We start from the raw sequence: 16943 nt of genomic DNA, 5'->3' as shown, positions 1-16943 counted from the left end.
GTGCCTTACAAAACAATAGGCAACTAAACCTTCACGCTAATTATGGTACAGGTTACATCTTGAATTCCAGCTATACTGAGTTTTTAATGACAAACTCTTCACTGACAGCAGAAAATACAAATTGCTGTTACAAAACTATTTTGCTTTTCGGACAAAGAGTCAGCTCTCAGACAAAGTGGTTGGGCACAATGCCATTAACAGTTGAAAGAATAAAAGTTCAAAAAAATGATTTATCTTTTTATAAACAATGGCTACATCCCTAAATGATTTATAAACTAATTGCCATCTTACTGAAATAAAACTTCTCTTCTGTGGACATGATTGATGTCCTCTTTCTAAGTCCTGGTTCTAGACACCCCTTCCTTCTTGGTTAGTATATCACAGCTGGAGCTTTAATGTACTGATCACATTAATGCTGATTAATAACTAACTAGCTTCTTTCTGTGTATCAACAGTCAGCCAGTACTGAAGGGAACTGGGACTGGTCAAACTTGCTGCCAAGTTGCTTGGGATTGAATCAGATGACCTTCAGGGTGCTGCTGACACACAGGTAATGGGATTTTGGCAAACAATCATGCTTTCCTCTTATGTTTTTTTACTTATGATAGCCAGTACACACGGGTTTTATTGGTGAAATTTGTAAAATATATTTTGCAATTCTTTTTAAATATACAATATTAAAATGGAGCTACTTTTTTTCTAGTGTATGTAATCCATACTCAGATGGTTTTTGATTCCTATTTTGAGGAATCTAATATGTTCTTCCTGTCTGAGACAGAAGGATATGAATGTGTGTTGATATTACACTTAAATAATGCTTTAAAAAGAAATTAGTAACTTTTGCAAATCTGTTCTGCTCAGTGAGATTTCAGCACAAAATTTAAAGCATGTTTACTCAAGTTTCAAGGTATCTTAAATTTGTTTGGGGGCATGACAAGTGTAGCTAGAAAGTGTTTCCTTAGTAGTTTTTAATTAATGAAAATTATTTTAATATTTTATTGCTTTTTTACCTGTAAAATTTAACTACTTAATTTTTAGGCAGATATATTTACTGCAAAATTAACACTTGTTAAATTCAGAAACAGCAACTTATTAAGTTCAGAAAATTTTAGGTGGAAAAACTGGGTATTTTTCTAAAATATTTCCAACTTACGAAAACTGGAAAATTTTCATGTTGCAAACTAGACATTCCCTTCTTAATTCTGAACCCTCCTGATGATACCTAATATGGTCCTACAATTCATCTTTTAAACTGAATTGTTTCTCTATCTAGAAACCAGAGTAACAATTTCAAAAGTGTGTCAATTTGCATGTTAAAAATGTTTTAGTTTTTTTATACCATTTTCTCAATTTATTACTAGCAGTTAGTCTTAAACATTTACTTCTTCCTTCATTTCATATATAAAATATTTGTAGAGTCTATTTCTAATCTTCTTTCTTAATTTTGTTAAGTTTAATTTTTTTCCCACACAAATTGTTCTTTCCAAAATTTTAATGCAATTGCCCAAAAAAATCCTGCTGGCAGAAATTTGCTATTCAGTTCTCCTCTCAATGTCCTCTGTTACCCACTACCAGGCAGAATGTGAGACTTCACAGACTTTTTGATCTGTACCCAGTAGTCTTATTTTTATGTTAAATGACAGAGACAATTCAGTATTATTTTTTTTTCTTTGATGGTTCTCCTCCTGATTGCTATTTCTTCATTGAAAGTGAAGTAGTTTGTCTTTTTAACATTGTCATAGAAGGTCTTAGAATCAGACTGGTTCTTGAACTTCCCTTCATCTTGATGTCATCAATATAAGCCAAATGGAGCAGAGGGTTGCTGTGATTTGTAGAGGGAACATTTTACATGAACATTTCATCTGCTCTGTTCTCTTGAAACACATTTTATTTTTCTTTTGGTCTCTTTATAGAGTTTAGAAAGAAGTCATGTATATGCCTTCTCTGTCCTTCTCTCTATTTCACGCCTTTGTCATATCATCTACTGTTGCTTTTTTTTTTTAATTTAATAAGTGCCCTAATTGTTGTCATCCTTCCTAATTCAAAAATGTCTCCATTCATTGCCTTTCTGCATGATATGGAAATTCTCATCTAGAAGTGACATTATGCGAGCCATTAATGATTAGCTCATGGATTTATTATTTTAACCACTCTACTTTACAGACCAACAGATTGTTTAAATCCATTGTGATGATTAACTAGAATTGCTGATCCAGTATCTGCCATAGTGACCAGTATCTCCAACACAACTTGTCTTTACGTGACCCAATTTTTAGCATAGTTAATGTATGTCTGCACATATTTTCTTGCTGACTAGGACAGTTCTAGCTGATCTTGTGACTACTCAAGCAACCTTTTGCAGTGAGACTCAGGTGAGCACTATCTTTTGGTGATGCTCCATGATCCTTCCTAGAATTGCATAAATTTCAGCCATCTTGTGCTCAGGAGTTAAGGTTCAAGCTGAATGAGTGTGTGATTATTTTGACCTCCCATTTACGGTGGACCCATTTCATTTCTACTATTTGCCTCCTGAGAGGAGTTAAACAAAACCAAGGGTAGTACTTGAACTGTGTCAGAACCATAAGTTTATAAATTGGAGTGCCATAATATTTTAATTATTCCTTCTTTGACACATGCTAAAGCTTTCCCTGATCAGTTACTTCTCTTCAGGCAAAAATATTTTTTATCAATTCACAGTGATACTGGAGAGATATATTTCCTTTTTTCATGTTAAAGAGAAAATACTGTCAGTTGCATATGAAATAAAATAAATACTGTCTACTCCGGCAGAAAAAAAAGTGAAAATGCTTAGGGGACTCATTTACAGTGGAAATGCTCCCCTAACCTAGTTAATGACTGAGTTAGGTGAGAGGAGGTTATGAGAGCATTGTCCCAGAGCCAGCAAGTGTTAAGCAAATTAATTGGTTGGTGGTTAGGGGAAAGTAAAAGCATTTTAGGACTGGTTAAAAAGGGAATGAATTGTTGTCTACTACTCATTGCTGCCTCCACACTACTGTGTGGATCTAATCCACACATTCTTATAATCCTCAAAGTAAAAGCATTCAGGTAGATTTTTCAAATTAAAGATGTAGATGGTTAATGATATTATTTTATTTCAAGGTTATAAAATATAGAATGCTATCAGAAGCAGTAAAGAGTAATATGGAAAACTTAATGTTCATCTGTGTTCACAATTAATACCTTTAGATTATGTAAGAAACTTTTCCTACAGGAAGAAAAGGGAAATATAAGGGATTTCTTTCCTTTCTAGTTTTACTTCTGGTTTGCTTTTTTTTTACAAACATATATATAGGTAGTTTGAAGTACAAGAGTAAAAGTTAAAACATACCTTTCAATAATACCTTTTAATATTGTCTGTTAACATTCAACTAACTTATGAACTTGTCTTACCCAAGTTTTGGAAAATATCCTGCATGCTTACACAGATGCATGCTGCTTTGTTGGATCTCGGATCTCAGTTGTACATCCTGAGACATTTCAATACCAAATGGGAGTTCTTTCCGTCTAATACATGTATTAAAGTGAAAAGAGCAATTATTTTTTAATTCACCTGTATCTCAACTTTTAGTTACTGATCTGCTCATAAAGCAAAAGTTGTTATTGTCTGGCTAAATCAGCATGTTGAAAATGTTTCTGCAGTTTAGTGTAGCAACTCTTAGTTAGCAGATCTCTTCTTTTTAACTGTCTGGCCACTGTCTCTCTGCCTATTATTATGTTAGTGACTGTGGTGAGTTGTTCCTGGCCAATGTCTGTATAGCTGGTGGCTTGCTCTGCCTTCAGTGGAGTTGGGGAGGGAACTGGAAGAGCAAAGTGAGAAAACTCCTGGGTTCAGCTAAAGACATTTTAATAAATGAAGCAGCACAAGTAAGCAAAGCAAAACAAGGAATTCATTCAGTGCTTCCCATGCACAGGCAGGTGTCCAACTGCTTCCTGGAAAGCCAGGCACCACACACGTAGTGGTTACAGGGCTAGGGAAACGCCATAGCCCCAAACATCCCCCATTCCTCCTCCATTCCCTAGTTTTTATTGCTGAGTACATTTATATGGCATGGAATATCCCCTTAGTCATTTTGGGTCAGCTGTGCCCTCTCCCAGCTTTCTGCACACCTCCAGCCCATAACGTGGTAGAGCAAAGTGGGACAAAGAAATGGCCTTGGTGCTGTGCAAGCAGTACTCAGCAACAGGCAAAATGCTGGTGAGTCGTCAACACTGAGCTACAAATCCAGAGCACAGTACCATACATTACCCTTCTTGTTTATGTACTCTCCTTTATACCGATATATAAGTTAAACTTGTGATCATTTATTTTTAAAGTATCTCAGCAACTTGTACATGGTTATAAGATATTATTATTTTGCTGGGCTTTGAGATGTGACCTTCACCTTCCTTCTGCAGTTCTACAGAACTTTCAGATGCACTGAATACTTTACTATGAAGAATAATTACATTCTGCTCAGCTATAATGATGAGAAAAAAAATTAGGCATTTTTGTAACATGTGAAACCATTATCCAATTGCAATAATTTGCTGTTCTGAAAAGCAATGGCTGGGTTTTCTTCCTCTGCACTTAGGCAAGTTTCACAGAGCACTGGTGCCAGTGCAGGAAAATAAGTAGTGATTTGGTTGGAATGGTGTGGATCCTGCTACAGGAGAACTCTGAGGAAAATAGGAATAGACAGAGAAGAACTCATGACTGGCAAAGCCAATGACAGTCAGGTACAAGTTCTTCAGAACAGAAAATGTAACAACTTAATAACTGAGAAGGGAATGCTAACACATTTTGCCATAAGTGCATCAGGTGAGAATACCAAGTTAGAAAAACTATAGAAATTAAAAGTAATATTTGTTCAAGTGGATAAGAAATGCCATGAAAAATGTCTAGACTGAAAAGCAGAATATGATTTCCAATAGATATACCAGTGTAGCTCAAGAAGAGTTTTCCAGAAAGTGTTTACACAGTGAATTGACCTTAAAGAGTTTTAGGTTGAGATAGTGTCTAGTCAAGTTTCAGTCATGCGTTCCTTTGATAGATATTCTGAAAGCAGCTTCTGAAAGCAAGTAGGAAACTTGGAGTTGTTTATATATTGACTTTAAGGAAATTAAAAAAAAATAATGCTTATTTTCTACTAAAACTGGGTAAAATATGTATGTAGTGTCTCTGTTTTGAAATCCTTTTCACTGTATTGCATTTTGCAAATACATTTGTTGATATAGTTGTGGCATTTGTCCCCACATTAGAGCTAGGTGATAAAATTGTATGTTTTACCATTGATTAAGTTTAGTAGAACTGAAATTAAGTCAAAAGCTCTTGTTTCGAATTCTGAATGATTGCAGGGCAAAATTTGCATGGCTCTTGTATATTCCAGTGAATACACAGACACCATCTGTTGAGAGTGGTAGCCATATGGTGAACTATTTATAGAAAATGTTTATATTCATTGTATTGTTGATTATCTAGATATCCAGAAAATGCTCTTTTAAAATCCAGTATATCAACACATGGAAAAATTTATTATGTGGTTTTGAAATTGAAAAGAGTGCCAGCAAACTGCGTGTGTTTGTTGTCTGTGAAAGACTTTCTATACAACTTTACAAAAGCCTCAATCTGAGAAATGAGTGAAAAAAAAAAATGAGTGAAAATGGTAGGAAGTTCTCTAAAAATTTTTTTGGTAGAAGAAAGAAATAGTGGAAGAGCAGTTCTTGACACGATGCCAAGAAGAGAGCTTATCTGCATGGCAGAGGATGTCAGTATTAAGTCTAGTGTACTTCTGGATGTGTTAGTTGTTCTTCTAAACTGCAGGTGCTCCTAGACCTTTTGTATCCAAATTGCTGGATATTGGAAATTCATATTGTTGTTGCGACTACAAGTCGACTATTAACGATGAGTTGATGAAGAACTAGGATGCCATTAATACTACAGTAATCACCACCTGCTTGGTGAGATTATAATTGATCCCTTATAATGCATATGAGAACAGGCTTTCTAAAATGCATGGGAGACTATGAAAGGCAGTATCTCATTGTTTCTGTGTCAAAAGAAGCAGGTGAAAGGTATTAATCCATTATTTCATGTCTCTTGGTTGATCACAAAGTCAGGTATAGACCCTAGTACGAAAAAAAAGCCGCTGAGATTTTGAGGAAAATCTGACTTTGACCTTTCTGGATAAGCAGCAATCCTTTTCCATAAACGAGTTGGTCAATAACAAGGTATTTGTCACATCTGTCACCATAAGGATTATCATTTGTCTGCTTATCCTCTTCTGATGTAGCTAATGAAACTGTACTCTAACCTGAAAGAATCTGTCAGAAGTAGGCTTAGTTCCCTGCCTGGCACTTTTAAAGCACTGGTGGCAGAATGTAGGTCGGTAAGCAAAAGGGAACAGTATTACATAGTTTGACTGCCACTCAAGCCACTATTATGTATACAGTTATAGCATGAATTTCACAAGTAAGTGAGGCTAAAGGTGAGGCTTCCCATACACAGTACACTTGAGGCTTTTCTGATTGTTAGCAGTCTCTCTTTCCTGCAGACATGTTGACGAATCCTATGAATAAAACAATATTCTCCAATGACTATCTCCAACAAAAAGTGCTAAAAACGAAAGGATTGCCATATCCCAGTAAACTTAGTTAATATTAATATTAATATTAGTTAATAAGCTCATATTAACTTTAATACTTGGCAGTCCTTTATTATGAGGCCTTTGCCAGCTTAGGATATCGAAGTATACATTTACCAGCTCTCTTTTAATTAAAAATATAAAATTCCTTAAATAACGTTTCATGCTAATTTGATCCTTTTTTCATTGCTCAAACCTGGCCCCTAGAATAAGTGAAAATAAAACCAAAAAAAGGAAGGAAGTATTGGTAATACATCTTTTGCATTCAGAAGTGTATTCATCACAGCTTATTGGCTAGAGCATAGGTCTGTGATCTAAACCTCTTTCTTCTAATAGTGTATCACAGTAATTTAATTCCCATTTAAAATTAGATCACATTTGTCCACATTTGTATGTGCTTTGATGTCCTTTTATCTTGGTTTAGGAGTGGTACAGCCCAGTTTAGTGCTCCCATTGAGGCTCTCCAAACCATATGCCACTCGCTTGTTTCCCCTCTCCCTTTCTCTCCCCCTGCAGCGGGATGGAGAAGAGAATTGGGGGCAGAAGAGGTCAAGATCATGGATTGAGAGAAGAACAATTTACTGGAAACAGCAATGAAATAAGAAAATGAACAGTAACAGCAACAATACTAATGACAAAGCGTACAAGAAAGAGGCTAACAATTCACAAGAAAAGCCCCTGAAAATAGACAATAGCTAACTGTCGCGCAGGGTCTTTATATAATAAAGAAATTAAGTCAGCTCCCCGATGAGATGGTAATCAAAGAGGCTTTTATTCAAACCCGGCGCTGTTTTTATCCCTTAAAACCATGTGACCTTGTGACCAATGAGGGTACATATTTCCACGCATGTCCCCTGGGCTTCCCTGCCCTGGGTGCTTCCCCTGCACCCCTGGACACGCCTCCTACATCACCCCCTTCTCAATTATTTAAGACGGTCATGAAAACAGTGCAAAAACAACAGTGCAAACAACAGAACAGTATATTATAATCTACCATAGCTTTGCAATGACCCAGCACATTGCTTGCTTTGGCTCCTTATACATCTATTGTAAACCTTTTAAAACTGTCTTATATTTCTCAGGGGTAGTGCAACTTGGAAAAATAACTTTATTAACCTAGGGGCCTTAGCCCAACCATGCATAGACTTATAACCTTTATTAATCTGAGGGTTTAAATAACTGGGAAATCAACTTTATTTCAAAAACAGGATAAGCTTACCAAACTAAATTCTCTTAAAGTGACCGTGTGGCGGAGGTAGTGTTATTTTGTGAGGTGTTTGGTGTTTAAGGCACTTGTCCAGTCAAACAACTCTCTTATTCATTCACACACACATTCACTGACGGCCGTCATTCCATTCATCATACACACACTCATGGATTTTGTATAGACTCTGCATTTTGCCACACTGGTCATCCTCAAATGTAAACCTGAAACGGAAACATAACTTTTTTATAACTTCTGCGTTACTCTGGTTCTTACTGCTGTGGTTGTGTACCTAGGTAGGGTCTAACACACCTGAAGGGAATCCATTTCAGCTCGTTTCCTGTAGCCACACAGGCATAGCCTCGCCCCCAAGTCATGAGGTCCACCGGTCCCGTCCACTGCCCTGAAATCAGATCTCTCACCATGACTGGTGGTTTGGGACAGGCAAAAGCCTGAGGCCTGTGCTGCCTTTCGTGCCTGCTTTTTTCAACACTGTCACAATTTAAAAAATTTAGGACATATGTGGCTTTCCACAGACGCTCTTGCGGACTACAGACTGATTCCCCCCTTTTCTGTTTAGTTAACATGTCTTTCAGTGTGCGATGTACCCTTTCAGCAATTGCTTGTCCAGTGGGTGAGTGTGGAATACCTGTGGGGTGAGAAATTCCCCAATCTGACAGGAAGTTTCTTACCTTTTCTGAAATGAAAGCTGGCCCATTGTCGGTCTTAATCTATTTTGGGGTATCAAGGGTTGCAAAACAACTGAGCCAGTGTCTTATTACATCCTTGGCCTTTTCTCCAGTGTGTGCAATGGTGGTTATGTATTGTGAATGGGTATCTACTGTAACGTGTACATATTTTAATGTGCCAAAGTCGGCTATATGTGTGGTATCGTTTGCCAAATCTCATTTGCCATTAACCCTCTGGGGTTAATGCCTTCCTGAGATGGCATGGGTGTGATTTGCTGACAGTCTGGGCATGACATGATTATGTCTCAAGCTTGATTGAGTGTTATTTGAAATTGTCTCTTCAGTGAACATGCGTTCTGGTGGAAAAATGAATGAGACAATTTTGCTTGCTCTAAGACTCTAGGTACGGTGTTAAACATTGCTGCTTTGTCAGCCTCTCGGTTCCTGTCAGCTGTTGGTCCTGGCATTTCAGTGTGTGACCTTGTGTGCATTATGTAAAAATCAAACTTTCTGTGATTGACAAGAAACCATACAGAATGCATTTCAAACAACAGGTGAGGGTTAGCAACATCTCGAAGAAATGAACTTTCAAGATGGGACACTAACCCTGCAGCATAACAGGAATCGGTAACAACATTAACAGGTTGTTCAGAAAACTTTCCCAAGGCAATACGTATGGTAGCCAGTTCCAGAACCTGCACAGAGCCCTGGTTCATGGTTTGTACCTCTCCTTCCCATTGTCCTGTGTCAGAGTTTACCCATGCCACTGCAGCTTTTGGGGTCTGCCCAGATGCATCTGTGAAGACCATAAGGCCTTTCACTGGTTCATGTTTGCATCTGGTTGTGGCTTTTAAGGGTAGATTACTGACTTCTGCCCACAATCTGTGTTTAGGGAGATGAATTGAAATGTCACCGTCAAAGCCTGCCAAGGCAGCCTGGAATCCTGCATCCTCAGCTAGCATCCCATCAAGGTTGTCCTTTGTAGCTGGGATGTAGATGGTTGCAGGATCTCTCCCGTCCAGCTCCTTTAGTTGTCCTCTGCCTTTAATGACAAGCTTGGTGAACATTTCATTAGTAGTCCACACAGTTTTAGGTGGTGTGTGGGGCAGAAATAGCCACTCTAAAATTTGCAGTGGGTCTTTTTCAGTCTGATCCCACTGAAACAAAACTGTAGATGGCTGGTACCTGCTGGGTGCGAGAGCAAGGCAGATTTGTAGTTCAGGATTTCTCCTTCTGCCTTGTCTGCTTTCTATTGCCTTGGCACAAGTGTCTAACGCCTACTTTGCCTCTGCTGTCAGAGACCTGCTAGACATTAGGTCTGAGTCCCTCTTAAGCAGCTCAATTAGAGGGTGTAGCTCCTCTGTGGTTATGCCTAAAATAGGCCTTAACCAGTTGATGGCTCCCAGAAGTTTTTGAAGCTCGTGTAAAGTTAAAGTGTTTTTTACCTCGAGCTGCAGTGGCTGTGGAGAAATTTCCTGCTGAGTGATTTTCCATCCAAGGTATGTCCAGTGTTGCGATTGCTGCATTTTTTCTGGAGCAACCTGTAACCCTGCATCTTGGACAACTTTGATTAGAGCAGTAACAACAAATTGCAGTTCATGTTCTGTGGCCTTGGTTATTAATATGTCGTCTATATAATGGTGTATGATGGCTGTTTGATATCTATTTTGCATCCCCTGAGGAAGGACAACCCAGCGATACCTCTGCATGGGCTGAGCATTGTTCAAGGCGGGGATGGAAAAAGCAAACCTTGCTGCATCCTCAGGGTGTAGGAAGATGGTAAAAAAGCAGTCCTTTAAGTCAATTACCATTAGTGGCCACTTTGCTGGAAGCACATAGCAGGTGAGGGAAGTCCAGGCTGCAATGCTCCCATAGGTTCTATGACTGTGTTTACTGCCTGTAAGTCTTTCAGTGTTCTCCACCTCCCACTCCTCTTGGGGACGCAGAATACAGAGGTATTCCAGGGACTGGTTGTTGGCACATTATGACTTGCCTCAAGCTGCTTCCTCTCCTGCTCATGAAAGTGGGTGGCAAAGAAGAGGAGGATGGCGAGCAGCACGGCGGCAAGCAGTGTGGTGCCCAGGGCGTGGCCCTGGCCCTGCCCATGGCACCCTTGGTACAACTCAGCCCATTCCCTGCTGCTTAGGTACTTGTGGGATGTTGCTGCTAAGGGTCTCCAAGGGCAATCCCTCTGAAAGTGGTCAGGGGCCCCACATCAAAAGCAACTCGCTCTGGGTCTGGCCCCTTCCTGCACTCTTAGCTGAGTGCTTAAAGCTGTGGCTAAAGAGGCAGACTGGTGCTCCACAGAGCCAACTCCTTGGTAGAGTCGAACCAGCTCAGCAATGCTACAACTCTCTCTTTTAGGAAGGGCCTGCAAAGCTCTTTTACAGTCTGGGTTCACCTTCTCAAAAGCCAGATGCTTATAAAGTGTCTCTCTGGCTTCATTGTACTCAGCTTGCTTTTTTAAAGCAGATTGCAGCCGATCTAGGAATTGTGAATATGGTTCAGTAGAACCTTGTAACACTTTTGTGGATGACAGGTTGCTATCTCGGTCTGTAGTGGGAAGCTTCTCATGGCTTTCAGGGCTTGTTTGGCTATTACTTCGTACACCTCCCGGGGATAGGTTGACTAGGCATCTACTGTGCTGTAATTTCCTTCCCTGGTTAATTGGTTTGCAGTTATGCCTGCTTGGGTGTTGGTTGCATATGTAGCACAATTCTCTTGGTAGTCAGTTAACCAGACTGTATACTGAGTGTTGTTAAGAACTAATTTCATTAGATTCTTCCGGTCATGTGGGGTGAAAAAATAGATGGAACTCAATGTCTCCAAATACGTGAAAGTATTGGTTAAGGACATGCCAGTATCTCTTACCAGTTGCCTCAATTCCTTTGTCACCTCATATGGCAGAGGCTGGGATTGAGGGGGCTGACGTTGGTTAAAAATGACTGGGCATGCATGGATAACCTGCAAGTCTCCCACTTGAAATGCCTCCTCCCGACACTGTTCCCCCTTGTCAACTGACCTTTCCTCGTTTGCCCCCTCGCTCCCTCCCGGTGGAACCATCCCTGGTCCCTCCTCCTCATCCCCCCATTCCTCCCCACCCTGGCCCCAGTAAACCCTGTGGGGGGGTGGTGGTGGGTGATGGACGTGGTGTGGGGGAGGAGCCCTTCCCCCTCATGCCTATGGCTGGAGCGGGGCGGCGCTGGGGCTGGAAAAGAACAATCAACTTCCAGTCTGTTTGGAGGGCAAGATGTCTGCGCCGATGCTGGCGCAAGTGGTCACTGATCATCTACAGCGTGGGGTGGCAAATAGGCTTGGTTCCCCCCCTAATCGCTGCAACGGGGCCCATGGGCTGGGATCCCGCATTACAGACTCCGTTCCCTCCCAGTGACCCGTACTCCCATGGCTATCGGCACCCGATCCATAACTTAACTCACAAATGTATCCCTCCCCTCCCAGTAAACCCTGTGCATTTGTGTTTCTACACATAGGTTTCAGGCTGCGACTAGCAGTGTGGGTGGGGGGTTGTGTGTAAGTGTGGGATAATTGTTCCGTTCACTCATGTACTTTATGGAGGGCAGACATTATCACTGTGTAAGCTGGAATTATATTATCGGCTCAGCGATCTCCTGCCTTGGTCCTTTGGTTCAGGATGTGCCCCTGTCTTTCCCATATGTCTATATGTAGCACTTCCATTAGTGGCAATGTGGGATATACAGACCTAATAAACATTACTAATTCTGATAATTCTGCCTTTGTAGTTTGGATGTGGAAAGATCTTAGCGGTAGAGTTAATGTTTCAGTGTCTTGTGATATCTCGGTGGAGAAAAAGCTTCCCATGTTTTTTACCTTACTATTGCCGCTGTGGACACACGTGTGCGGAGGGGTCCTTTGTTTTGCGGCTGCTGAGTTTTACTTTTGGTTTCTGGATTGGCTGTTCTCGCACAGTGTCCCCGTCAGCGTCCAGTGCTGTCCGGGTGTCGACTGCTGCTCCGGTGGCTTGGGGGTAGTGGCAGATGGCGGGGGGATCTCCCGGAGCGGTAGGTCCCACAGCAGCGGCAGTCGCGGCAGCAGCGGCAGTGGTCGTGGCAGCGCATGAGGTTCCCTTACGGTCTGCAGTGCTCCTGGCAGCTGGTTCAGTGGTGTGGAGGCCGTACGTGGTGGCTACAGGCACGCTCAGACTGGCAGAAGGCGGCTGCGAGCTCTCACGGTCTGCTGGGTGGGTGGGGGCTCAGGTGCTGTGGCAGGGTTTCACGGTGCAGCTTCTATGGGTCCCGCACTCCTTCTAGCATGGGCGCGGGGCTTGCAGAGGCGGCAAGCGAATGCGGGCAGGCAGCGGCTGCATGGAGCTGTGGCGCTTCTCCGCTTGACGGAAAGGTGCGCCAGTGCGGGGTTCGCAGGGTCTCGCGGTTGGGTTGGGGGTGTTCGAGCAGCAGTGGCACCTCTTTCCGCGCTCGGTGCTTAGCACATGGCAGCAGCGGGCAGCAGAGGTTCCGGCGGGGTTTGGTGTGCTCCGCCGCTCGTGTTTCCGAGCTGTGGGCTCACAGCCACTCAGGGAGCAGACCTGGCCGTGGTGTTGGTTGCTGGCACTGCTTTTCAGCTCACTCACAGCTGAGATGGTTGGTTGACCCCGCTCTCCTCTCTCCACTGCTGTCCTGGTTTCTCGGCTTCTTCTTCTTTTCTTCTTTTTTCTCCTTCTCTGTTCCTATGCACTTTCCCTAATATTTTTTGAGCTCTCTATACTAACTGCATTTCTCAGGATCGGCTAAGACAATGGCTTAAAGATGTCTGAGTTTTTTTCAGTGAAAAATTCCCATATTCTAAAAATTAATACGATAACCAGAATTTACTGATATTCCCCTGATTCAGGGATTTCTATTCTGGCCTAATGTAGGTTTTAAGCCCCACGTTGGGCGCCACATGTCGCGTGGGGTCTTTATATAATAAAGAAATGGAATCAGCTCCCTGATGAGATGGTAATCAAAAAGGCTTTTATTCAAACCTGGCGCTGTTTTTATCCCTTAAAATCATGTGACCTTGTGACCAATGAGAGTACATATTTCCATGCATGTCCCCTGGGCTTCCCTGCCCTGGGTGCTTCCCCTGCACCCCTGGACACAGCTCCTACAGCTAACCACTCCCTCCACCATGCTATGCCAATCTTGAAAAGAGCCTTTCCTCATCCATGAAAAATGATGTTATATTGTATAGAATAATCTCTGTGTTTTAGCCATGCTCCCTCCTGGCTATTCAAAAATTACCCTGTCCTGGCTGGAACCAGGACATAATCCACTCCTTATTCTGTACTATCTACAACACGCCCAAATCCTATATCTTCCAAGTATACATATACATATACGTATGTATATATGGGCCATCCCTCCAAGATGTCTGTTGAGTTCATTTAGTCCATGACTGTGGGTTCTATCTGTCCTAGATATCTTCCAGGGCAGGAGGGCTGGTGTGCTGTCAGCTGGTTACAAGCTGCATCAGGAGCTTACAACTGTTGAATCTAGAGCAATTCATCCTCACTGTCCATGGCAGTTATGGCATACAGTGGCAGTGTCATTCAGCAACCAGTATTATACAGTTCAACATTACAAACTCTTCTGACCCAAAAATCAAACTCCCATTGAGGTAGACATCGTGTTTCCCTGTCGTTCTGCATTACCCACCAAGTACACTCAGGTCCTTGAGCAAAAACAATCCAGTGGATGGGTTTGCCTTTGCTTGAGGCAGGATTAATCCAAACTGTCTTCTCTAACAGGTTCCTCATATGCACCACGGGGACTTTATTCCCTTCCACAGTATGTGGAAGTTTTAAATGGGCAGGGCCAGCTTGACTGGTAGAGCCTCCAGTACTACCTAAGCAGGTGGCCTTCACTAAATGTAGATTCCAATGTTTGAAGGTCCCACCACCCTTCGCTTTCAAAGTGGTTTTTAACAGTCCATTGTACCTTTTAATTTTCCTGGAGGCTGGTGCATGTTAAGGAATATGATATACCCACTCAATCCTGTCGTTCTTTGGCCCTCAGCAGTGCCACAGCAGAAGGGTCCTCTGAGAGACCAGGCAAGGTATTCAGCTGTCTAATTTCTTCTGTCTCCACAGCAGCTATCCCAAAAGCCCAAAGATGGCCTTTTGGGTCCTTACAATATCCTTCTCTCAGGTAATCTGTGCCAAGGATACACAGAGCTTCTGGGATGGCACAATGGGGTGATTTTGCGATTTGTTCATGGTCAGGCTCACTTCAGCTTCCACTGCAATCAGCTGTTGGGATACCCCTCTCACCCCAGAAATAGAGATGGATTTAGCCCCCTACATGTCTTGATGGCATCAGGGGACATGGTGTCAACTAAAGCCTTATACTCTTGTGGGTCTGATGTGCCAGGCTATTGTATCCACATAGTCCAGTAGATCCAATTTGCCCCTTTGCTGCTGGAGGCAGGGCTTGTCCAGTTCTGGTCATGGTACTCGTTGCTCACTTCCTATAAATATGAACTGGAGGTCCATTCAAAAGGATCAGAAGTAACATCAGCCCTCCTATTCTGTGTGAGGACTTGGCCACTTGAAACTGCAGCAGCATTTATCCTTGAAGAATTTCCTGTGGGTAGGTGTTCTTCCTCTTAATTATATACCCATTTTGCTAGGGCAGAGGTGGGTTTTCCATCCCACTTCCTTGTGTCCTCTCCCCGGTCACACAGGAAAAAATACGTTACCCTCTGTCTCAGAGTGGCACTTGCTCCCAGTAGCAGAGACTCGTCCATACTGGCAGGGCATGGGACATTTCCTCTCTAACTCACTGGAGTCTTTTGAGTCTTTCCGTAGTCTTGGTTGGACTTTCTTCAGCTGGAGTGCAGGTTGGTAGGGAGTAAAAAAGATGGTCTTCATATTGTCAGTCACATAGTTTTCTGAAGCACTGTTTGTTCTCCTTTCATTGATTGACATCAGTGCCAATGAGTTGCATCCAGTGATGGCATGCTCCATACAAATTTCTGCCACATGGGTTGTGTACACTGGACTTCATCTGGATCTACAGAGACTGTTCATTATTTGAATCCCTATAGATTACCTGCAGCACAGCTAATTCTCTCAGGTACTGGATACCTTTCTCCATGGTGTTCCACCTGCTTGGGCACACTACTACGTCATCCTTGAGAGAACCTTTCCCTCGCGCTTGATAGGAGTCACCTCCAGAGGCTGAGAGTTTCTGTCCTCTTCCCAATCCCCTTGTCAGTGCCCACATCCTGGGACAGAGATCCCAGTTGTTTGGCTTCACTACTGTCTAGTTTCATATCGAAGGCCACACTATCCCAGCATTGGAGCAGCCCGGGTCGCCAGGGACTTTCCTGACTGGCAGCTGAAATCTTTTTCCATATCTCCCAGCTCCCCTAGGGATAGAGATTGGGTGATTATCTCTGGCACTTCCTCTTCCTCCTGTTATGAGGGCCCTACTTCCTCTTCATCCCTCACTAAGTGAACTGATTTGGTCTTGGATTTCTTATTCTATACAGGGTGACTGCTACTGAGCGCAGGGTGTTCCTCTGGTTCAGGTGCAGTTTGAGTGGATGCCATGCCTGTTGGTTTGCTTTCCTCCTCCTCTCACTGAGGGTGCTGTTTAATAACAAGCAGTGTCTGGTAAATAGCAGCCAGAACCCACCACACTGCAGTAAGTTGCTCCTCTCTGGAGCATTCTCCTTGCAAATATTCTGTCACTTCATCAGAGTCCTGTAGGACTTGTTCAGGAGTGAACTTCCAAACCATTGGAGCAGAGAATTTCCCCAAAACCTGGCCCATTTTGTCCTATATTCCATTCCACTCGTGACTATCCACTCTCAGTGTAAATCTCTGAATGACCTTCTTAGAAATCTCTTTCTTTACTCTAAATGTATGTAGACTACACTGAGGAGACCTGGGAGAGTTAGCAACAAGAGTTTGCTTTTCTTAGCATGCAAAGGAAATTCAAAATTCTCAAAAGCTGTTGAGGCCTAGTAGAGGAAGAGAGGATGAAAAGCTGGGGAAAATCATCCTCTACCAAAGACTGGGTATGATTATTAATAGACTTCCAGAGGTAGCACCCAGAGCCAGGACAGGAGAAACAACACTGAACACACATCACAAAAGGCCCCCCTTGCCCTTGATGTTATCATATCATAAGGAAACTGCTTTCAAAATAGTACAGCAATAAAAGGATTCTGATCCCTCTGCCAGCTCTTAAAAACAGCATCATGACAAGCATGTATTGCATATATCTGAAGATATACAGTGTTAGGTACCATACCCACATGAACCGACCAAGCAACATTGTGACCGCTGGCTCCATATCTGATACAAAAAATGCTTAGATAAAAATTGTTTCCAACCCTCTCTGGTCAGATCTTTTGTGTTGCAAGCGTTTGTGCCTCCTGCTG

At 42.3% G+C, this 16943-nt stretch overlaps 1 protein-coding gene across 7 annotated transcripts in view; it reads left to right on the top strand.

Annotated features, from left to right (window-relative positions):
* The window catches only part of KIAA0825 (KIAA0825 ortholog), a 249849-nt gene that overhangs the window by 132071 nt on the left and 100835 nt on the right, over positions 1 to 16943 (top strand). For 5 of the 7 annotated variants that reach the window (XM_064643221.1, XM_064643219.1, XM_064643220.1 and 2 more), the window contains one exon: positions 456 to 550. In XM_064643221.1, the coding sequence (XP_064499291.1) occupies positions 456 to 550 (95 nt within the window). Of the gene's footprint in view, positions 1 to 455; positions 551 to 2317; positions 3354 to 7157; positions 10187 to 16943 lie in introns of those variants that run through there. The other 2 variants (XM_064643223.1, XM_064643224.1) reach the window with 2 other exon arrangements.

The sequence above is a fragment of the Pseudopipra pipra genome, chromosome Z (assembly GCF_036250125.1).
Source record: "Pseudopipra pipra isolate bDixPip1 chromosome Z, bDixPip1.hap1, whole genome shotgun sequence".
NCBI lineage: Eukaryota > Metazoa > Chordata > Aves > Passeriformes > Pipridae > Pseudopipra > Pseudopipra pipra.
The sequence above is the reverse complement of the archived record's forward strand: the minus strand, read 5'-3'. Positions and strand labels throughout refer to the sequence as shown.